Source organism: Phocoena sinus, chromosome 10 (assembly GCF_008692025.1).
Source record: "Phocoena sinus isolate mPhoSin1 chromosome 10, mPhoSin1.pri, whole genome shotgun sequence".
NCBI classification, from domain to species: Eukaryota; Metazoa; Chordata; class Mammalia; order Artiodactyla; family Phocoenidae; genus Phocoena; species Phocoena sinus.
In genome coordinates, this window is record NC_045772.1 from 21,894,490 (window position 1) to 21,918,812 (window position 24,323).

A 24,323-nucleotide genomic window follows, 5' to 3' on the forward strand; every position below is an offset into this window, starting at 1 on the left:
TGGCATAGGGTTTCCAGCACTGTGGCTTGCTGGTCGTTGAGTGGAGCTGGGTCTTAGCCTTGAGGTGGAGATCTCTGGGAGAGCTTCACCATTTGATATTACATGGAGCTGGGAGGTCTCTGGTGGACCAATGTCCTGAACTCGACTCTCCCACATCAGAGGCCCAGCTCTGACACCCAGCCAGAGCATGAAGACCCTGTCAGCCACATGGCTCAGAAGAAAAATGAGAAAAAAAGAAAGAAAAATAAAATAGTTAAAATAAATTATTGAAAATTTAAAAAATTAAAAAGTAAGAAAAAAAAGGAAGAAAAATACAATGGACAGACAGAACCCTAGGCCAAATGGTAAAAGCAAAGCCATATAGACAAAATCATACAAAGAAGCATACACATACACACTCACAAAAAGAGAAAAAGGAAAAAAAATATATATATATTTAAAAAAAGGAAGAGAACAACCAAATCAATAAACAAATCTAATGATAATAAAGTCTAAATAGTAAAGTAAAATAAACATAAAACCAGAAACAAATTAGATGCAGAAAGCAAACCGCAAGTCTACAGTTGCTCCCAAAGTGTACTGCGTCAATTTTGGGATGATTAGTTGTCTATTCAGGTAATCTACAGATGCAGGGTACATCAAGTTGATTGTGGAGATTTAATCCGGTGCTCCTGAGGCTGCTGGCAGAAATTTCTGTTTCTCTTCTTTGTACTGCTCCTGGGGTTCAGGATTTGGCCCTGACTCTGCATGTAGGTCACCTGAGGGTGTCTGTTCTTCGCTCAGACAGGACGGGGTTAAAGTAGCAGCTGATTAGGGGGCTCTGGCTCACTCATTTGGGGGGGTGGGAGGGGTACGGAATGTGGGGAGAACCTGCAGTGGCGGAGGCCGGTGTGATGTTGCAACAGCCTTAGGCGCGCCGTGCATTCTCCTGGGGAAGTTGTCCCTGGATCACAGGACCCTGGCAGTGGTGGCCTGCACAGACTTTTGGGAGGGGAGGTGTGGATAGTGACCTGTGCTTGCACACAGCGTTCCTGGTGACTGCAGCGGCAGGCTTAGCCTCACGCCTGTCTCTGGTGTCCACGCTGATAGCCGCGGCTTGTGCCCGTTTCTGGAGCTCATTTAGGCAGTGCTCTGAATCCCTTCTCCTTGCGCACCCCGAAACGGTGTTCTCTTGCCTCTTTAGCAGGTCCAGATTTTCCCCAGACTCCCTCCCCGCTAGCTGTGGTGCACTAGCCCCCTTCAGGCTGTGTTCACGCAGCCAACCCCAGTCCTCTCCCTGGGATCTGACCTCCGAAGCTTGAAGCTCAAGCCTCATCTCCCAGCTCCCGCCCGCCCCGGGTGGAGGGGGCAGACAAGCCTCTCGGGCTGGTGAGTGCTGGTCGGTACCAATCGTCTGTGCGGGAATCTCTCCGTTTTCCTCTGCATCCCTGTTGCTGCGCTCACCTCCGTGGTTCTGAAGCTTCCCCATGCCGCCCAACCCCCGTCTTCACCAGTGAAAGGGCTTCCTAGTGTGTGGAAACTTTTCCTCCTTCACAGCTCCCTCCCAGAGGGACAGGTCCCGTCCCTAATTCTTTTGTCTGTGTTTTTTCTTTTGCCCTCCCCAGGTACGTGGGGGCATTTCTTGCCTTTTGGGAAGTCTGAGGTTTTCTGCCAGCGTTCAGTAGGTGTTCTGTAGGGGTTGTTCCATACGTAGATGTATTTCTGATGTATTTGTGGGGAGGAAGGTGATCTCCAAGTCTTAGTCCTCTGGCATCTTGTACGTCTCCCTTCTGAATCTTGCAGATTTATTGAGATTTATGATCCACAATATGGGATATATTGGTAAATGTCTTGTGTTCACTTGAAAAGAATATGCATTCAGGTATTATTGGATACGTGTTCTATAAATGTCAGTTACGTCAAGTTGGTTGGTAGTGTTATTTAATTCTTGTATACCCTTAATGATTTTGTTTACTTGTCCTATCAATTATTGAGAGAGACGTATTGAAATCTCCAAGTGTCAGTGGGTAGGTCTCTCTCTCTTTGCAGTTGTATCAGTTTTTTGCTTCATGTATTTTGAAGTTCTGTTGTTAGAGGCAAAAAACATTTAGGATTCCCATATTCTTCAGATAAATTGACGTCTTTGTCATTCTGAAATGATTTTCTTTATCACTTGTAATATTCTTAGCTTCAAAATCTGGTTTGTCCAGTGTTAATATAGTTATTCAGCTTATTTTGATTAGTGTTAGTATGATTTTTCTGTCCTTTACTTTTTTTCTATTTGTATCTCTATATTTAAAGTGAATTTCATTTAGTAAGTATATAGTTGGGTCTTACTTTCTTTAATCCAGTCTGATGATTTTTCTTTTTTAATTGGGGTGATCAGACTATTAATAGTTAATGTAATTATTGATATGGTTATGGTTAAATCTGTCATCTAACAATTTGCTTTGTATTTGTCTTACGTATTCTTTGTTCCTCTTTTCTGCTTTTTTTTCTTTTGCCTCTTTTGGATTTTTTTTAATGATTTCATAGATTATTTTAAATAAGTACATTCCATTGTTTTAACACTTCTGTTTTACCTGTGGCTTATTTATTCATTAAAAATAATCCTTTATTTGATCTTTAAATTTATACAATTTAGCACACATTTATTAAATAGCTGTTGTATTCAGTACTTAGAGAAAGAGTTATTGGAGTAGGTGAATCTTGATCACGTCTTTGGAGGAATGGTAAGGTATGATTGGTTAGAGAATCTATTGTAGGTTAGTAGAAGGGCATGATTAAAGGCACAGAGGTGGAAATTAATAGAGCAAGATGGGTGAGCTAGCAGGAGGAACAAAAGTATAAAAATTTTAAGAATGTAATAGGAGATTGAAAATACTTCAAGGATTGATTAAAAAAAAGGATTGGTAAAAACCTAACAATCTTAATGAAATTGTAAAACATATGCACATTTTATAACTTTACTTGTTTAACTGTCACTTTTTTTATTCTCAGGAAGTAAGCTACCATTAAAGAAAAAAACCACTGAATTGAAATAAGGTTAAGATCAAAATAATGTTAAATCCTTACAACTGACTAATTATATTTGGCCATTAATTTCTTCAAGACCTTTTTAATTACTAAATAAATTGTTTAACTGTTATGTAACTTGATTTTTTTTTTTTTAACAGTTTCCTGTTTTAAATTGTATAATGCTCTCTCTTGGTTTTATTTACTCTTGGACAACTCTCAATGTCCTTCATTTAACCTTTTTCCTGTGCTGGACCCTCCAGTATTGTTAATATCCATCTATTGTCTGTCCCATATTTTTCTTTCTTTCTTTTTCCTCACAATGTACTTTCATATAAGTTCTCTGACAGTTTCAGTGAGGGCTGGGAGGTTTTCAGATTTTGAGCTGCCTTGAACTTTGGACCGTCTACCCAAGTCAGGTTTGATTTTTTTTTTTTTTAACCAGTGATTGATAGATTTTAATTAATATCAACCTTTGAGAAAAGGTTTCACCTTGCCCCCATATACAAATTATCCACTGAGGTATTTGAGTCTGATGGCCTCCCTCTTAAAGAGTCTGATATCAGGCACTCCCTTGGTTTTACCTTCTATTTAATAATAATTTGTTCTAACAATTTGTTGAACTATGTTCTAACAAATATAATAGATGCTAGTACTATGTTCAACTACTGCTGTAAGAGCTTTGTAGGTATTGATTTATTTGATTCTCACAGCATTATAAGGTAGTACTATTATTATCATCTCTATTTTTCAGACGAGGAATTGAATTTCAGAGACGTTAAACACTTCATGCAGGGCTACCCCCAGCAAGTAATGGAGCCAGGTGTTTGAACTCAGGTAGTCTAACTTCAGGGCCATGCTTCTAACTAGATATTTTTATAATCTTCTGGAGATCCTTACTTTTATGTAAGTATGTCAGATACTTAAAATTCAGTGTCTCCAAACCTGAAGTCATTGTTTGCTTTCCATCTGCACTGTCTTCCCCAAGGAAATTTGCTTCTGTTTTCACATCTTAGTTAATGTTGTCGTTTTCCTTTTGGTCATTTTAGGCATTAAATTTGAGTCATTCTCAAATGATTCAGAAACTGCTACTGCTTTCTCCTTCCTTCAATTGATCCCTGCATCTTATTGATTTGTCCTTTAAATAACTGTTGAAAAAGTACATTCTGTTCATTTTCATTGTCTCAACTTAGTTATAGTCAGCTGTGATCTCTCATTTGGAATAGCTATTCATTCTCTTCTCAGAGATGCTTGTGTGCTCTCTGGTACCTTATCTTAGCACTCTGTAATTGTTAGCTTATGTGTCTCTCTTCTCCATTAGACTCTGTTCTCGTAAAGAAGGACCGTGAATTAGGATTTTGTACTCTCAGTGCCTAGCTTAATATGTGACATACAATTGGTGTACAATAAATATTTTGTGAATACATGAATTAGTTTGTCATTAGATGTTAGTTTTGATGGCTTTGATAACAGTTTGTTTTTGTTTTGTTTTTTATTTTGGTCTACTTTTGGAAAAGTGTCTTTCAATGCCTAATTTTTTCAAAAGCTGTACATAGTTTCTGTAATTGTAGTGATCAAGGATAAAATGGATTCTTTCATGTAGTTACATGTTATCTTCAGAATATATTGTATAGTAAAATAACTTCAAAACTGTTAGAATCTTTTTATGGTTTGTGATAGTCCAAATCTTTAATTATATTTTCAAGAATGAAATATGTATTATATTCTCTTAGTAGCAATGGAACAGAAAGAAGTGTTTATATTCTTTACATATGCAAAAATATAATTTATATAAACCACTGCCATCTCAGAATGAGTGTGTTAAAAAGGAGTAGGCAGGTGTCATAAATCTTTATTCTTGGTAAAGAATATAATAGTTGAGTGTTAATTGCATCCAATATTTAAGTAATGACAGAAAGTAATAGGGAATTTTTGGGTCCAAATTTAATGCATGGCAGTGGGCCTGCATTTACTAATTTCTGAAGGTAGCTATATTCCCTGATAATTTCCCTGCATCAAATAAGTGAAGATATTGTTCTGAGGGGAATGCACAAAAGGTGGCAGTTGTTTTCTACATAAGTAAAATTTTCATATGCAACATGCTGCTGACTGTGGGACTATCAGACTTCTTTTTGTTTTTCAAAGCACCATTCTGCTTAACTGTTAACTCTGTGCTTGTGCTTTATTTGCAGCATCTGGCGAGGCCCCAATGTGAACTGCACAGACAGTTCGGGTTACACTGCTTTACACCATGCAGCCTTAAATGGACATAAGTAAGTGCCACTTATTTGGACTGGAATCTTTGTGTATTTAGTTACATGTGATGAAGTTAATTATGTCTGATGGTACCTGTCTCATGTTACCATGAGTCCCCTGGGCTTAGATGAATTTGGAGAGGCACCAGGTGTTCAATACCTGACAAGTTGAAAGTGGTAGGAATGTTGCTGAGATGATTATGTGCAGAGTGTAAATCAAGTCAAATATCACACAGGGAAAATGGAAGAAGTGACAGAACCATGTTAGTCGTGTGTACCTTTGGTGAGGGAATGGGATACATCACTTGACACCTCCCTACTTTTTTGGGTGTCTTCACCAAATATGGGATTATTCACTAGGAGTGAACTCTTCAATAGAGTCTTGCTGTTATAAGGCATAGGCACTTACATGAACCACTTCAAAATCCTCAAACTAAGCTAAAATGCTTTGTCTTTGTCCATGGATGGTCTTTCAGGTTTTAAACTTCTTTAACCTGTTTTTCAGAAGGAAAGTGACCCTGTTCATGTGTCTCCCCTCCTATGTGTTTTTCCTTTGCTTTAATGATTCAAGTTAGTCTTTTCAGATCTGGATCATTTCGTTTCACTTCAGTTTTATTAGATGTGGTAATTACTGCCTTAAAAGTGCTAGTTACCTTTTATTTTCACACTTAACATTTCTTTCATTCTGTGAATTGAGACACAAGGGACTTAGTTATACTTGATCACATTTTAAGGCCTTAAAGCTCTCATGGAAGAAACATCATTTTTGTCATTATTTATCGTTATGACATTTTAATCGAACTTATTGCATAAATTGAACATTATCATTCTGTTTGAAGAATCATACAAATTATATAAAATACCATGAACTGAATGTTTCATCACTTAGATTTTTAGTATTGGAATTCCCAAATTATATTTCTTTTCATCCACTCCTGATTCTTTATTATATCAACTTATACCATCTAACTTAGAACTTTTTATTTTGCCGAGTGTTTTTCAGCTATATGCTATCCTTCTGTAGAGTGGAAAATGTGTCCAGATCCCTAACATCTGAATCTTTTAAAGGAATTACTATTTATTCTTCTTTGTACCTGAGTCATCAGGAGTGAAATCTATTAAATAAGCCCAAGCTGGCTTCTTTGGCCATCTTAGTTGTAGATTCAGGGTGGTACCATATTTCTTAGTTCCAATGGGGAAGACAAACTATCAAATCTAATGGACAGAAGATCTTGAGCTTGACCATTTGAGCTATACAACTTTTCTTGTTCTATCTCAGCTTGGCATTATAAGTATTTCTCAAAATAATATTGTCCCCAAATAGACATATCACTTCTTGATTTTCAGTGAAGTTTTTAGTAAATGTTATTGGTTTATACATGACATCCTGTGAAGTTCTAACCATTGAGATATATTTCTCTGAGGCCTCTTGCATAATTCTTTTTTTTTTTTTTTTTTGTGGTACGCGGGCCTCTCACTGTTGTGGCCTCTCCTGTTGCAGAGCACAAGCTCTGGACGCGCAGGCTCAGCGGCCATGGCTCACGGGCCCAGCCGCTCCGCGGCATGTGGGATCTTCCCAGACCGGGGCATGAACCCGTGTCCCCTGCATTGGCTGGCGGACTCTCAACCACTGCGCCGCCAGGGAAGCCCTCTTGCATAATTCTTAGTTTTTATTGGCAGTATACAAAGTGAGGATAATTTAGGTGATTGAATAGCAATCATTAAAATTACCAAAAAGAGATGAGGCTTTGACTGTATATCTTTTAAGATCTCTTTAATTGCAGATGTTCTCTGAGAATTATATATCTCTGCTTTGCTTTTATATAAAGGTCTCATTTATCTTTTCTTTTAAACTCTTTCTAGAAAGATTTTGCTTAGTGTCATTCTGTAGGTATTGGAAAAAAGCAGGAAAATTCTAATCCCATCTCTCCCTCCCTGCTAGTTATGTGACCTTGAGCCATTTCATTAACCTATTTAGGCCTCAGTTCAGTGTACTGAATACAGTGGCTGGATATTTTTTGTTGTTACTTCCAATTATAACATTTTATGATACACTGTTTTATTATTGTTTGCGGCTCAGTTATGTACTATGATGTTATAATTCTGAAATTTGGATTTTCATCTAGAGTATAAGATTTCTTGATTTTAAATGATTTAAGTTACCAAGGACTTTTAAAATTAGAGATCATTTATTCTACCCTGCCCTCCTCACTTCTTTCATTTTATAAATGGAGAAACAAGACCATTCTGGATAAGTGACTTAGTGGCCACTTAGTTATGAAGGTGGGGCTGTTTCTAGAGTCTAAGTGTTCCTAGTTCCAAGTGTATGCTTTTACCAGTACTTCACATTATATCCCCTCTGTGGCTGTATGCACACCAGTTTTCTAAATTCTTGTTGGTTTTTCTCTGTCACATTATGTATTTCTTGTTCCTGTTATCAACAAGTAGTGTGTTCTCATGGAATGCTGGTTTAAATATTGGCATAAGAAAAGATATTTGATGGATTAAAAAAGTGTCATAGAATATACCTCAGAGCCAGAGGAGAATGGTTTTTCTTTTCTTTGTCTTTGCTATTCTCACTTAGCATAGGTAATAAACTACTGTGTTGTATTCTTCCCAAGCAAAAGACATTTTTTTATGTCATAGACATTCTTCTGTGTCATCATAGAAACACATCATTTCTATCTTTATTCCTGCTGCTGTTATATCCATCAACTCTAGGTTGTGTTCATAAGCATTACGATTTCTAGGCTGAAGTTCATGGAATTATAGAGCTGGAAGAAATATTACAGGGTCCTATAGTTTATTCTTTTGCTTTGGGCACACGCTTTCCCCTTCCCTCCAATATATAGTCTATGGCCTTGTGACTTCCCTGGTGGTCCAGTGGCTAAGACTCCGCACTCTCAATGCAGGGGGCTCGGGTTCGATCCCTGGTCAGGGAACTAGATCCCACATGCTGCAACTAAGATCTAGCATGCCTCAACTAAAGATCCTGTGTGGCACAACTAAAAGATCTCACATGCTGCAACTGAAGATCCCACATGCCGCAACGAAGGTCCCATGTGCCACAACTAAGACCCAGTGCAGAAATTAAAAAAAAAAAAACTGTGGCCTTCATACTACATATTAAGCCTGTATCCTCTTTATTTTGTATGTTTTATTGGGAGTTCTTATTTATCAATGGTAGTTAATCCACAAGTGGAGCAGCATTTTATACCTGAAATATATTATTTCATAATGAACAATTCATCTCCACTTAGCCACATCAGGACACAATAGAAAATGTAATGTACTCTGGTGATTTCGGAGTCATTTGTAATTACAGATTAGAAAATTTTTACCTTCAAATGATATAAAAAACATGGTCAGTAGGACAAATTTAACTAGTGATGATTATAAATAAATTATTTCAATAGATAGGCTAGAGATTTTTCTCTTTTTCAAAATACAGAGGATTCATTGTCTCACTCACGTATTTCTACTGCAAATTTGATTCACTTAATTCTCTTCTGAATAGCAATTAGCCAGGTTTCCTCCCTCCTTCCCTCCTTCCCTCACTCCTTCCCTTACTCCCTCCTTTCTTTTCTTCCTTCTTCGTGCCTTTCTTCTTTCCCTCTCTTCCTCTGTCCTTCTTTTCTTTCTTCTTTCCTTTCCCCCTGTCTTTTTAACTAATAATCTTATCACTCCCTGTAAGGTTTTACTAAACCTGTATATTCATGTTTCATTTCAATTCTCCTTCTTTTCTTAGCAACTTGCTCCTTTTTTTTTTTAAAAGTTCCATCTCATTAAACTATGTTGTGTACATTGTAATTCTTGGCTACTGTTTTGGAAAATGTCAGTACTAAATTGTTATTGTATCTTTGAAATATGTATGCTATTTGATATGTGCAGGGTTAAAATATTTTCTATTCTCACTTCTCATTCTTTAAATATTTAATGCTTGAATCCTAGACTCCATTATCTATAATCCAAATTGTATCTCAAATTGGATCTAGAATCCACATAGTAAGCTATCTGCTGCACTTTTGATTTGCTCAGAGTAGGCTTTCTAATGAAAGAAGGGTGCTTCCTCGAAAAATTGGTATAATCTAGTCAATGAAATTGCCCTTTGAGTCACCTACAAATAGCTTTGGTTGATTGCTTCTTTCTTGGATAAGGCTATTAACTAGTTAAACTTTGGCTTTATTCACTCTATCTGGAAATCTGTGAGAGTGAATTCAGTATATAAAGGCGCTCCAGTTAGAAAATGGAGTGTATTGTCCTAAAGGCTTTTGACCATGTTGAACACATTTGCAACTTTATTTTCATTAAGGAGAAGTAAAATCTTCAAGAAAGTGTGAAATCAAGAGGGCCTTCATGAATTTGAGAATTTCATTAGTTTGTTAATACTACATCTATATGAAGATAATTTGCATTTATTTCAAAATTCTTTGCATTACCAACAAATACAGGAGGATGGAACAAAATTAATGTCTTTGGTTAATTATAGGGAAACTTGCTGTTGAGGTAAAGAAGTTTGAGTGTTGAATCTTCCCAATTAATTTAATTTTGCTCAGAACATATACTGAACTTCTTAAAAGACATTTCATGTTAATCAGAAGTATTATTTAGGTCTGTCAGAAAATGAAACAACTTAAACATAGTAGCAAAAATCAATACTTTTAGAATTCCTGTTTTTACCTGAACTTACATATATTAGCCTCAAGCTACAAAATGTTGCAGTGATTTAAGTTGGATTATTATTAAATTTAATTTGATATTTTTGTTTTGTTCCTGGGAAATGGAATTATTTTTCCTGTGATCTCATCAACTACATTTATTTTAGTGTTTTGGAACATTTCTTATTTATCAAATGCTGTTAAGAAAGAATGCCACTTTAAGATATAGGGATTACTTCTTTGCTTGCTATTCTGTAGACAGTGTTCATTAATATAACTTAATATTTCATGCCAGGTAACCAAGTATGGTCAAAATATTCATTTCTGGATACCTCTGGAAGATATAAGATGCAACTTAAATAAAAATTTTAAAATAGGTGTTAACTAGGCTTATTATGGTGATCAGTTTGCAGTATATACATATATCAGATCATTATGTTGTATACTTGAAACTAAAGTCATGTTATATATCAATTATATCTCAAAAACAAAACAAAAAAACCTTGATTTGGTGGGATCCTGTATTAACTACAATTCTTGTTTAGACGTTAAAGAAAGTACCTGAAATTTAATTTACTCTTGATGAGCCTGGATGAAAAAGGCCTGTATAATACATATTGCTTGTCATATACAAGGGATATACAATCATAAGAAATTAATGACACTATATTGGTTAATATTTTGCTTAAGATTCAGCAAGACTAACCGGCACTTATTTGATCAAAGATATAACTTTATATTTCACAGATATGTTTTCACGTTAGAAATCTGAGCTCAGCCAGTTTATTAGCTGGTGTCTCTGAACAAGATGAAAGGCTCAACTTAAATAAAAATTTTAAAATAAATTTAAATTTAAAAATAAATTTAATAAGATATTTATTTAATAAAATGAATAAACTTTAAAAAACTGAAATAAAAATAATAGTATTTATTTAGGAGCTTGGTGTTCACCAAAGATAATTTCATAAACATGAAGGTTTTTCTTTTCTGATTTAGATGATAGTAATACTATACAATACAAATGATCAGTATTAGTCAGTTTTTTCACTATATCATACATCTTCCTGATAGATAAAAAATGAATGCATATCACATACATTATTAGAAAATGTCAACAAAATTGAGCCAAATAACAAATGAAATTCTGAATGGTTTGAGTGAGAGTAAAAGAAAATAGTATTGATGATCCCATCAAACTTTTCTTTACTCCTAGAAAGGAAATGCTTTTAGAAATTTCACTTTTTTTTTTTTTTTTTTTGCTTAGGCTTTGAGGGATGAAATTAAAACCCTTCACATAATTGTCTTTCTTGCTATATGAATTGGGAGAAGGCTGTTTTTTTGTAGGATAAATCCTACTTGTTACATCCAGGTATTTAACTGTGCTTCCTTTGGTATTACTTTAACTTTTATTTAAATGCTGATATATTCCAGTTAAAAAAAATCACTAGAATTGTTCAATCTTGCAGTAAACTGCTTTAAGAATAGTTTTTGATTGTGTACAGTTTTACAGTCATTTTCCTTTCTCATTTGATTCACACCAAAACTCTTTGAGACTGGCAACAATATATAATCTCTAAATTCTATTTTAACAATATCTGAAAGAGAGACAGAGGTTATTTGAATTGTCCAAGGTAGCCAAGTTAGTAAGTACTAGTAGAAAGTTGGGACTTCAAACCAGATCTTCTGGTTCTCAGCTGCTTTTGTTATTCATAAGTATTGAATTCTTTTTTCCACTTTGTAAGTTATTTATCTCAGAATGTGTGACCCTATATAACAACTTTTACGTGGCAGAGAGGTGAGAAGAAGCATAGAAACTGGACAAACTTCAGGTTTTCTTCTGATTTTCAGACTGTTTTTGCCAAAGGTGATTTGAAGGAAGCATATTTACTTTTAAAGGATTTTATTTTTATTTGGGGCAAGAACTAATATTTGTATAGTGTTTTACTGTTTATTGAGTGGCTTCTCTTTTATGTTCTCGTTTACTGTTCTTACCAGTCTTGAGCAACAGGCACTATTATTATTATTTATATTATTTTCTACAGGAAAGAAAAAGAAAAATGAGACTAAATAATACTCTAGGGGTCATATCATTAGGTAGTTTGCATAGCTGGGACTTTAAATTCAAGTCATTTAAATTCAAAGCTTATAAAATAATACTGATTTTAGAAAAGAAATGTTAAAATGAGGTTTATTTTTATTTTCTCTGAAATCTTATCATTAGAAACTGTGTCAGTGATAGAATTTGTCTCATAAATGAATTTCCCTCTTAAAATCATTTCTTAGCTTTGGAGGAGGAAGGTGAAAGAGTGCACAAGTATAAACAACTCACATTCAAAGTATGTCCTGTGCTATGGCTAAAAGTTATTAAATTTTTTTTTCAACCTTGGGCTTATATTGCAGGGTCTCTTTCCTACTGTGCTGCTTTCTCTTTTATATGTATCCTCAATCCCTTATTCCAGTTCTCTGTAGGGATGATGTGTAAACTCCCTAAATGTCTCTTGGTAGTATGATAACTTTTTTTTGTAAACAGGGAGTTTGCTTGCACCTCAACTCTTCCTACAGACTAAATCTCAGATACACGTTATCTGGAAATACTCCCTTTTTGAAAAAGATGAGAGGAGGTATTCTTTTAAGTTATTTGACTAAATTCGTTCAGTTAATAAAATTAGATAAATTTTGCTGAAATGAATTCTATTAGGTAGTTTTATGGTTAGTCAGTGCTCTGTGTGTGTATGGTGGTGGCTTGTTCCAGGTAAGTAAAATAGCCAAATGCTGAAGAGACAAACTCTTAAACCCAATTGTATGTCTCAGTACCTTGAATGATTACTATAAATTGCCAGCCAGTATCTAGTATACTTTTATAATTATCTGTTTAATAAATGCTGCATTGTTCAGCATATTTTCTTTTCTGTTGTATTCTTTTGGTTTTTCTACTTCTTAGGGACATAGTTCTCAAACTGCTTCAATATGAGGCATCAACAAATGTAGCAGACAACAAAGGTTATTTTCCTATTCACCTGGCTGCCTGGAAAGGAGATGTGGAAATTGTGAAGATTCTTATTCATCATGGACCATCGCATTCCAGAGTCAACGAACAGGTGCACTTGACAAATATTTGCTCATGCTATGATTTTTCGAGAGTTTTGCGGAGCCAAAGACACATTGAAAAATTGATTATTTCTATCTTTACCCTGCCAAAGACCTTTCTACTGCTGAATTTCCTAAAGGAGAAAGTTGAAAACTTCTTTGGCATTTGTATATGGTACAAATGGTACAAATATGGTACATTGGCACTAAGTTGGACATTTGTAAAGATATTTGTTAACAAGAAAATCCCACATAAAGGAAGTAGTTGTAGTATTTTTGCCTGCTTTACGTAAGCATCCATTTTATATTTATTGAATATTTAAAGATATAACAATTCACATTTGTAATGTGAATTAGTTTTTCGTAATAAAATTTTAAATGCTAAAATGGTGACAACTATCATTTGCATAATGCTTTACCATTTACGTAGCACTTTCACATTAAGTACAATTTTGTGAATTAAAATGCAAAATACAATGTATACAGTTGCTAGTCACACATTAAATTAAAAATTTCCTGTATATGTAGAGATTATATCTATATCTACACATACATATATGTATGTATATATATATATATATATATATATATATACACACACACACACATACACACACACACACACACACACACACACACCCGCCCAGAGTAAGTTGAGTAAAAAAAAAAGCAGCAGGACGTTACTGATAGATAAAGTCAAAATATTTACAAGTACATAGTATCCATGTTACATATAATGCATATATTTAAAAAGTAATGCCATTCTCGGTATTCTAAATAAATAAGACCACAGATTCCAGAAAGTAAAAATCAGTCCTCTAGTACAGTATTAACAAACATCTTGAGCTCTGAATGCCCCCTACTGTTCCCATTTTGTAAAACCATATTTGAAAACCAGCATGTAGTCCAACAACTGAATTACAAATATGGCATTAAGCTGCAGGTTGGCAGTTATCCAATATCAATGGAAGTAGGTTACTCCAGGGTAAGCGCATCTAATGAAGTACAATTAGCATATTGTTCAAATGGATACAGACTTTGCAGACCTTTGACTGAAATTCAGATTAAAGAATAAAAAGTAGCACTTGCCAGCTGTGAACAGCAAAGGGAATAAAAATGTATATATTTTTCTTACATCAAAAGGCAGTTGTATAAAGAACTAATCAAGAAAAATGTTTTATTAATTGGAACACTGTCATTAATATTTATCACAATAAAATGTGTTTACAGGTTACAAAATACAGAATATTTTTATGAGAATACACTCATTAATTCAAATCTATAAAAAATGACAGATATGGGTATCTTTATTGGCATATCATGCTAAAAGGAAATTTATGAGAATGCTGACTGTGCCTCAGAAAACCAAGTTAAAAGATCATTTGTGGAATGAGCCATCTGGTGGTTATTCTTAAAACTGTCTGAATGCCCCAAAGCAAACCTGAAATAATAAGATGGAAAAACAAACCAAGGTTAAGCAAGGGAATGTTAGTTTCTTCAAACAATATTTTTTAAATGACATGAAAATAAGAAAGAAAAACCCTAGAATTTATTTACATTTGAAAGCTGAATATTTTAAATGGCATATAACTGTAATGGTGTGTTTTAAAGAGAAACAGTTATTTCTTGTGATGTTGAATAAATTTAAATATAAAAAAGGTTTTTTTGAGGTGATTGGACTTCAGAATTCCTTTTTCACTTCTTTTGCTTTATGTTGTGGTTTCTATTGGAAACAAGTTGAAATTTCTTGAGGTTTTTAATACCATGCTTTCAGTATTTTTTGTTTGTTACTATGTATATATGCTTTTAGTGCTGACATAGTTCTCATTCAATGTCATTTCTTCTAAAAGTTTCTGATGTCGGAATTTTGTTTTCACAGGTAAATTCTGATTTTAGCTTTATTTCTTTTTTCCCCATGAATGGGACAGAAATATGCTAATTAATTATAAGCCTTTATGTATTTAAGCAATAGAGGGCAGGAATGAAAATGGTAATGAACATTTATTGAGACCTATGATAACCAGGCACTGTGCTAAGCACTTTTACCTGTGATATGTTATTTACTTAGTTCTCGCAATCCTCTGAAGTGATTTTTATCACTTCCATTTTATAGATGGGAAATCAGGCTCAGTAAAGCTAAGTAACTCTTCTAAGTTCACACATTACTGAGTGACTTAAACAGACTTGTATTCAGATCTCTGTAATTCCAGAGCCCTCCACAATAGCACACTGGTATTCTAAGTGGTAAATCCTATCACTTATGGAGTGTTTACTATATGCCAGGCATTGTGCAGAGTACTTCATCTACATTATCTTTCTAAGCTCTACCACAGCCTGATGAGGTAGGTGTTAATTACTGTTCCTACCTTATATATGGGGAAAGTACCTTAGAGAGATTAAGTAACTTGCCCATGATATCATAGCTTCTAAAAAATGCAGCCAGTATTTGAATTCAGGTTTTTCTGATCCAAAGCCCAAGCTTTTAACCAGTAATACACTATGTTATAATGTTAAAATTATGCATAACTGTCAGGGTTTCATTCTGATTTCTGAATGCTGTCTTTGGTTTCTAATACAACTTTCTTTAAAAGTAATTCTACCTTATGTTTTAATGTTTAAAGCTTATAAGGCATTTTCCTATATGTTATCTTTTTTGGTTTATAAGCTGTATTCTAAGGTTATAGGGAAGATAATATTCTAATTTTACAGTAAGATAAGTTAAGAGAGATAGAGTGATTTATTGTTGCTAATAAGTACATGTTAGCACTTCAACCTGGATCACCATTTTATACTGTCTTAGAATTAGTGGTCAACTTAGGGTGACATAACTTTGAAAATAAAGTGGACTCTGCCCTGATTTTTATAATTGCCACATCCTTCCTGTCTTTTGTCAACAGGTTTATTTCCTTTCTTCTGATGTTATGTGTGTTTTCAATTTATATTTCTCTGTATATTCCTTTCCCTCCTGCCTTTCCTTCCTCTTTCCTTTTCGTCCACCTTCTCTTCCTCTTTTTTTCTGTATTTTAACATTAGAGCAAAAACCAGAGGAGCCTTATCTCATAAGTATATTCCCTTGCCATTCACCAGAACTCAAATCCAGCTAGTGTTAGATAGTTTCCATTAGTTTGACTTCGAAGTAAGATCTTTGGTAAATAACTTTTGTTAGCCAGTTTCATACTGCCACCCATTGTCTGGAAGTGTCCTAATTTTTCAGAGAACACTCATCTGGTAAAAAAGAAGGAATTCAAAACAGTTTAAGAATATTTAATGTAGACATACTAGCAATTATTAATTAGTGCTTTATCACAGCCTATTTATTTCAAATTGGATTTTGTTAGACCACTAGTGAGTATGGACATGAGTATACAACCATGCCTTTTTGTAAAGGTAGCACAGTTGTGGTCTTCACTGACGTGACAAGCCAAGTGTGTGTTCGATATTACAGATAAACTCTATGAACATTTTCTCCTGAGTAAGACTTGAATGATTTAAATAATTTTTTCTTGAGATCTGAACAGTGATAACTGGAGTTAATAGAAAAATTTCAATTTTGCACTTATAATTTCCTAGGCTAAGGCCTTTGCAAAGGTAAAGAGGTCTTTGAGGTATTGTTTCATCATTTACTTTTCTTTTCCTCAAAGAGGTAGTATATCTTAAAAAATGAGATTGAATCTCTTTTCAACCAACGGGAAATTTGGTTTGGTCAGGAGGCATATTTCTATATCATATTTTCATGGTTTAAGGTAATAAGATTGATTTTTAAATCAGGTTTATAAAACTTGGCCAGATAATAAAATCAGGGAGTGCAAGCCTCTATGTTGTCAGTCTGTGAGGAAATAGACTATGATAACACATTTAAACTAAGAACAGGAATGGCTCCCCCAAAATGCTGGAAAAAACAATACCTCCAGCTAGATTCCCCATCTGTCAGATCTTAACTTTTTGTTGACTGTCTTCAAGGAGTAGCTTTTCCTTTGCGTTTGGCCTTCAAATGCCCTCTTCTGATACTTGTTTTGGAAAAGTAAAGTAGTAAGAAGACTTTTCTGTGCTTTTTTTCCCCCATCACTCCTCTTTTTAAGTTTTCAAATCTTCTCTCTACTCTCAACTTACTTATCTGCATTGTTTTATCATCCAGAGCAAGGCTGAGTTACTTTCTGGAACGATAAGATTTGTTTGGGTTTGTACCCTTAGAACAGCTATCTAAGCAGCTACTTCCTATTTCAACTCAGTTGGTGTTCTTTTGGGAAAAATCTATAGAAATTCTGCTTTCAGATTACTAGCTCCATGTTTTTCTTCTTTGGCAATAAAGAAACACATGGCAGGCAGTGTGGTACAGTGGAAAGAGCATAAATGAGTTTTTGATTCTGATGGATACAGGTTCCAAAAGATACTGAATCTGCTTGGGCATGTAATTTAACTTTTTTGTATTTTAGTTTCCTCATCCGTGAAGTGGAGATGTTAATACCAATCTTGTAGGATCATTTGTAAGAGTTAAAGGAGACAATGTATGTAAAGTTCTTAGACACTCAGCAAATGGTAGTAGTAATAGTTTCTATTGTGGAAGATGGTATTAAAAGTACCAACTTTGGGTCTAGGCTATTTAGGTTCAAATTCTGGCCTCAATACTAAATGGCTGTATAATTGAAGGGCAGTTATTCAGCTACTTACTACCTCAGTTACCTCATCTGTAAAATGGGGATAATGATAATAATATTTATCTCCTAGTGAGGATTAGATGAGTAAACATGAAATGCAACTGTACCTGGCACATAGTGATAGCTATGATAATGACTCTGATGATGAAATTCTCCCTTGCTCCCTAGAACCCTCATTTAGGACATTGCATTTTTGTTACTAAAATTTCTTGTTCACATTTCTCCTGATTGACCCTTCTGCCTCCTGACATAGTCATACTGCATATACCTACACCATCTGCCCAAAGAATCTGAAAGGGTACATCTCCCTTGCAACTGGGTTCAGTTTTCTCCATTTTAACATTTTTTATTCTGCTAAATTCCTGGGGAAATCTCATTGATTTTCAACTGAAACACTTATAAGCTACACGTGTAATACTGTGATACTTGTATGGTATGGGTATGGTCTGCTTCTCAATCCATGATTATATTTCAAAAAGATATGGTTTAATCTTAGGGCCAGTATGTCTTTATTCTCTTTGCAAAAGAAGCACTGATTTATACTTAAATGAAAGATAAAATGAAACAACTTGGGAAGCCTTTCTGTAAATCTTTCATTATCAAAGAATGTACTATCTCAACTACCTTTTGGAAAGCCAGTCTGTTAAAAGTGTATTATAATTCTTATTAATCTCTCTCATTAACAAATGTCATGGAGGCACGATGCACAGTGCAGATAACACTGACCATCTGGGCCCAGCAGGGCTACTGACTAACATGGCTAAATCATTTATCACTCTTGGAAGTTGGAATATATAGTGTAGGGAAAAGTTTGATTTTTTCATTTGAAGTAATAAAAATAAAATGTGATATTTTTGGTGTAATAAATGATAGGTACTAGTATCAAATATAAAATTCTATTAGGCATACTTATTAAAACAGATAAATCTTAAACTTACATTTTCAAAGCATCTCAGGTTTTAAATGACTGTATATAGGTTTTGATAAAGGATTGAATTTCTGAAAACTTGCACTTTGTGTCTTTGTCTTAACAGAACAATGAAAATGAAACTGCCCTACACTGTGCAGCTCAGTATGGACACTCAGAAGTAGTTGCTGTTCTCCTGGAAGAGCTCACTGATCCTACCATCAGGAACAGCAAGCTGGAAACTCCTCTGGACCTGGCAGCCCTCTATGGACGGCTTAGAGTGGTCAAAATGATCATCAGTGCACACCCTAACTTAATGAGCTGCAACACTCGAAAGCACACACCACTACACCTTGCTGCACGCAATGGTCACAAAGCAGTTGTTCAGGTGCTGCTGGAAGCAGGAATGGATGTGAGCTGTCAAGTGAGTCTTCTTTTAGCTATGCTTCAAAAGCAATGGTGCTCTTGTTTTGCTTTGAGATACAGATGTTAAAACTTACAGGAAGAAATCTTACCATTTTTTAACTGGTCAAACGGTCTACATGTATCTTTGTAACTACTCAATTCAAAATACCCCACCACACAGCTGGGAAATATGAAGAAATATAAGGCATAATCTCTAACCTCATTCTACCTTGAGGGCTATACACATGAAAAATGATTACTAGATGGCAGTTGTGTGTGGTCTCCTTAGTAATTGTTTCCTTTCTCCCAGTATCTAGCACACAGCCTGACATACACCAGTAATTCAGTCCAGTCGAAGTTGAATGAATGAATGAAAGGAACAAAATTCACTTTAACATTTTTGAGTTGTACTTTGTGTTTAATATGTCGACACATTTAGAATACAAATCTCACAGCTATCCTGTGGGATTGAGAGCCATTAAATTCCAGTACAGAGATGAGGAATCAGATTCAAAGACTAGGAAACTTGCCTAAGGATACATAGCTCGTAAACCCAGAATGTGAATTTAGACTTACTGATTAAAGTCCAGGCCTTTTTCCACAATAATGTACCTCTATACATGGCTAATAAAGGAAGGATCACTATGCTTAAGGGCAATAAGAAAAAAGTTTATTGGGAGGTGTGATTTGAGTTGAGCTTTGAAGGACAGATAACATTTGGATAGGTTTTGTTTCTCCACAAGGAAAAGCAACTTGCTTTTGTTATCTGTCTCATTAGCCCTAATTCCAAGGTTAGCTTTTTTTTTTTTTTTTACCATTTTCTCCTTTTATGACTGTTTTTTTTTAGCCCCCAAGTCACTGGCAACATACTTACCTTCCAGAGATCCTTTTGGTTCCCGTCAGATTGTGACTTTTCTCCCCTATATATTGATAAGCTTTTGCTGCATAGTAAACTGTACCAAAATTTAACAGCTTAACACAATAGCCATTTATTTAGTTTATAATTCTGAGGTTATGGTTTAGTCTTAGCTTATATGGGCAGTTCTTCTGTCCTGACTGGGCTCTCTCTCATGTGTCTTGGGTCAGTTGTAAATCAATTAAGTGTCTGTGATTCAGGGAGTGACTGGCTGTTACCTGGGGTAATGCGTGAGACTGCTATGTGTCTTTCATAATCAAGCAGTCCACCTTGGGCTTGTTCACATGGTAGAGAGAGAGGGAGAGAGAGAGAGAGAGAAACAGAAACAGGATTATACAAGGTCTCTTGAGGTCTAGCTTTGGAACAAACGTATTGTGTCTTTTGCCATGTTTGATTGGGCAATACGTCACAAAGGCATCCCAAATTCAAGGGGTAGGAAAACAGACGCTACCTTTCAAGTAGAAGAGGGTGTGAATTATGAAAGGGGTGTGAATAGCCAGAGGCAATAAATGCAGACAGTTTTGTAAACAAATCTACACATTCAAGGTGGAATTAGTGCTCAACTGTGAGGTTATTTTCCTAGGAATTGTTGAGGTTGAATACTGTGTCTTTCGGGTTTTTTGTGTGTTGTTTTTTTAAGTTTTAAAAATCCTAGGCCTTCTAATCTTAGGTTTCAGACTGACTCCCTGCATCAGAATTTTCCTTAGACCTTTACCTGTGTTATTTAGATATTTGTAATACCTTTTCTAAATTGCTTATTCTGCTTTGGCAGCCTTGAAAATATGCACAAGAATTTTTTTTAGCCCTCATATTTAAGAAAAAAACAACTTTGCTTGCAAAGGGGTATTGAAATGAGATAGATACATGTTTACTATTTATTATAGGTGACTAACAGAGTTACTTTTTTAAAGTATGTTTAATGATAAGCTAGATGTTTATTGTCTAAATGTTGAATTTCTCTAATCTAGATTTATTGCTTTTATTAACACTTTTGGAATATTTCTAAACTTTATTGCACAGATTGCATTATAACCAAGGACTTTAACTATGGCTGTTTGAGATCAATAATTCACTATATGTCCCATGACTAGAAAAGTAAGAGTTCAGATTCAATTTTATAAATTTATATTTTTTATGTAAAACACTGTATTTTGTGCTTTTGGAGAATTAAAAAGGATCTGTGCCCCAAATTTGGTGGAGAACACAAAAACTTGCAAGAATAACTTCTGTTACATGACATATTAAAATAAATGCTAGGCCGAAGTGCTATGAAGATATAGGTGAGAAAAATATAGATTTAAAGAGGGAGAACTTGGGCAGACATTGAAGAGTGATGTTTGAAGAAGACCTTGAAAGTCTAAAAGGACTTTGAATTTTAGGTGTAATTTAGCTTGCAGATGTGCATTATTTGGCTAAAACAGTGTTTTAAAATGTTGAATTTTAAATACTTCCCGGTGGGGTATATACCTTCTAAGATCTCAGCCTCTCTCTATGATTCATTCCTTTAGATTTTTCTACTTGGCCACTGATAGCATTTGGTTTTGTTACTCACAAATCAGATGAAAGGGTACACAGTATGTTCAGAATATGTGAACACTTAATCAGAAGCATCAGGGCAGGTACCTGAGCAGGATGGGCAACATTTTGGTTGCTATACCTCTTTCACTGATGCTCACTCTATGATTTCATCTTGAAGGTTCCAGGAAGCAGAGCTGACAACATATTTCTACAATACATCTCAATGACTTGACTCTTCCATTATAGTTAGTGTTAGTTGATTTTTTGTTTTTATTATTATTGCTTTGTTCATATAAAACATTTTTTGGCATCTCATTACCCTTTTTTGTGATTATTTAATTTTTTAATGTTATTCAAATTAACTGTCACCTAGGTTTACCATCAGATTCACTATAACATTTTTTAATATTAAATTTGAAGTAGAGATTTGTTGATATTCTCACTGGCTGAGAGTGAACCATACCAATTAGTAACCTTAAATTGTTTCAGTGGCTTTAATATTCATTAATTTGTTAACTAGTTGGAAGTTAACAGTATTAAAAGTAATCCTATTTGGTAAATCACAGTACTACATTTATAGACTTCAATTACATTCAAGTTATTATGAATAATTCTTCAAAATTTAGAGATGGCTTTGGAGGATCTTTTAATTACAAATATTTTTAAATGCAGCATTTATGTTTGTACTTTTTGTAGAAGTTTTGTTTTCTGCTTCATTTCTTTCTGAGCAAATTTGAATTATAACACCTATTTGAGCTAGTGAGCAAAATAATTTAATTCCTATTTGGTTGATTTCATAGTATATATTTACTTATAAATCCTTTAGCATTAAAAATTTCTTAATAAAGAGAATCAATCGTATTAAGATATTAAGAAAGTAGGGTTTAATTAGCATGATTCTTTTGAAATTAGCAATTATTTTTATGGATTTCAAACCTGATTTTGGGTAACTAGGTGGTGATAGTGTCATATTATGCTAGTGCTTTAACTGTGTGTGTTTATCTTATTAAAACTCAAAGAGTTAAAGCACTAGCATAATATTAAGAAATTGGGTTTTATATGAATGTAAAAGGAAAGGAAAGTAAAGTTACAGAAAATTAATAGTAAAGAGTACAAGTTAGCATGCTAGGAGCTGTTAAGGTGCAAAGCTGAGTAAGGTATAGTTTTTGCTCTCCAAGTGCTTACAGTGGCAGGAGAAATATGTGCCTAAATGGATAGATTACATTTTAATAATTCATTTACTCTTTTTTTTTTAATTTTTATTTATTTATTTACTTTTGGCTGCACTGAGTCTTCATTGTGGTGCGCAGACTTCTCATTGCGGCGGCTTCTCTTGTTGCGGAACACGGGCTCTAGGTGCACGGGCTTCAGTAGTTGTGGCACATGGGTTTCAGTAGTTGTGGCACGTGGGCTTCAGTAGTTGTGGCATGCGGGCTTCAGTAATTGTGGCATGTGGGCTTTAGAGTGCAGGCTCAGTAGTTGTGGCACATGGGCTTAGTTGCTCCGCGGCATGTGGGATCTTCCTGGCCCAGGACTCGAACCCTTGTCCCCTGCATTGGTAGGCAGATTCTTAACCACCGAGCCACCAGGGAAGCCCAAAACAAGAAGATTGCACTTACTCTTCTACTTCTTGAGATGATTATTTTAAAATTTCTCCTCTTTTCCAAAAACTTCAACACTTCCTTCATTGTCATCCCTCTGTGATTACAACTTTGCTTTCATTTCACTGAGATAACAGAACCAATCACATATTCTCACCTCCACAGTTGCCAATATGTGTATATTTGCTTTCCTTCCTTGCTTTAAATTAACTTTCTAGGCTTATATCTGAGGCTAACTTCTCTACTTGTGCATTGGCTCCTATCCCCTCTTATTGACTTGGGATACATTGCTCTGGCAAATATTCCCTCTTTAATACAATGTTTTCCCCCTCTTAACTGCATTATTTCCCGAAGGACGCAAAGATATTGCAATATTTCCCATCTTTAAAAAACCCTCTCCTTTGAACCTGAATTTTCCTCTAGCTGTCTTCTTCTTTCTCTGATCCTCTTTATGGCAACATATTTATTTTTAAATAAAATGAAATTTATTGTAGCCTTAATGCACATAATAAAATGACTTACAAGCAATTTTTGTTAGCAGTAGCTAGAGAATGGGTAACTGACCATTCTGGTGAATGTAGTGATAATCCCACACCTGGTCATTCTTGTCACGTTTCTAAAAGAGCCCTCTGCAAAGATCTATCTTGCTGACTACAGGTGAAATTAAAGAACATATTCTAGAGGAAGTAATACCCACAGGACTAAAAAAAAATGGCAAAATACTTGTTTTTACTCATATCAAATTCTTTCCTTCATCTCTGTTGAAACCGTTCCAACTCTATTACTCTATAAAAATTCTTTGTTTTTTTCCTTTGGTGAAGGTAACTAATGATTGCTGTATTGTTAGATCCATAGCCAGTTCTTAGTCCTCATCTTACTTGATTTATCATCAGCATTGACAAAGTTGATCTCTCCCTCCTCTTTGAAACACTTTTTTCTTTTGACATCTGAGATACCACTCTCTCTTGGTTCTCATGTAAGTTCACTGGCTGTTCCTTCTCAGTGTTATTTTAGGTTGAGCCAAAGATTTTGATTGCCTGCCATTCAGTGTGGCAGTTAGATAAATCTGCAAGGCCTCATGAACCTGTTATCACTAGCTGCTTAAGAATTAAGTCTTTCTGTTTTCTGTCCTCTTTTGTAGATTCATACTCCTTTTCCCTGAGCCAGGCTTTATTTTCATTCCTTCCCAATGAACCTTTACATTGGAACTCTGTAACTCTGTTACTCTCTCTTAGCTATTGCCACAATACTGCTGTAGGATAAGCACAGAAATCTCAGACATTCATAAGCAGTAGCATTTTTTTTCATTCTTAAGTTACAGGTCAGC

General features: G+C 34.9%; 1 protein-coding gene across 6 annotated transcripts in view; it reads left to right on the top strand.

Annotated features, from left to right (window-relative positions):
• The window catches only part of ANKS1B (ankyrin repeat and sterile alpha motif domain containing 1B), a 1,217,724-nt gene that overhangs the window by 170,805 nt on the left and 1,022,596 nt on the right, over positions 1–24,323 (top strand). For all 6 annotated transcript variants that reach the window (XM_032645644.1, XM_032645646.1, XM_032645647.1 and 3 more), the window contains exons 2-4: positions 5,187–5,267; positions 12,849–13,005; positions 18,684–18,980. In XM_032645644.1, coding sequence (XP_032501535.1) covers positions 5,187–5,267; positions 12,849–13,005; positions 18,684–18,980 — 535 coding nt within the window. The remainder of the gene's footprint in view (positions 1–5,186; positions 5,268–12,848; positions 13,006–18,683; positions 18,981–24,323) is intronic.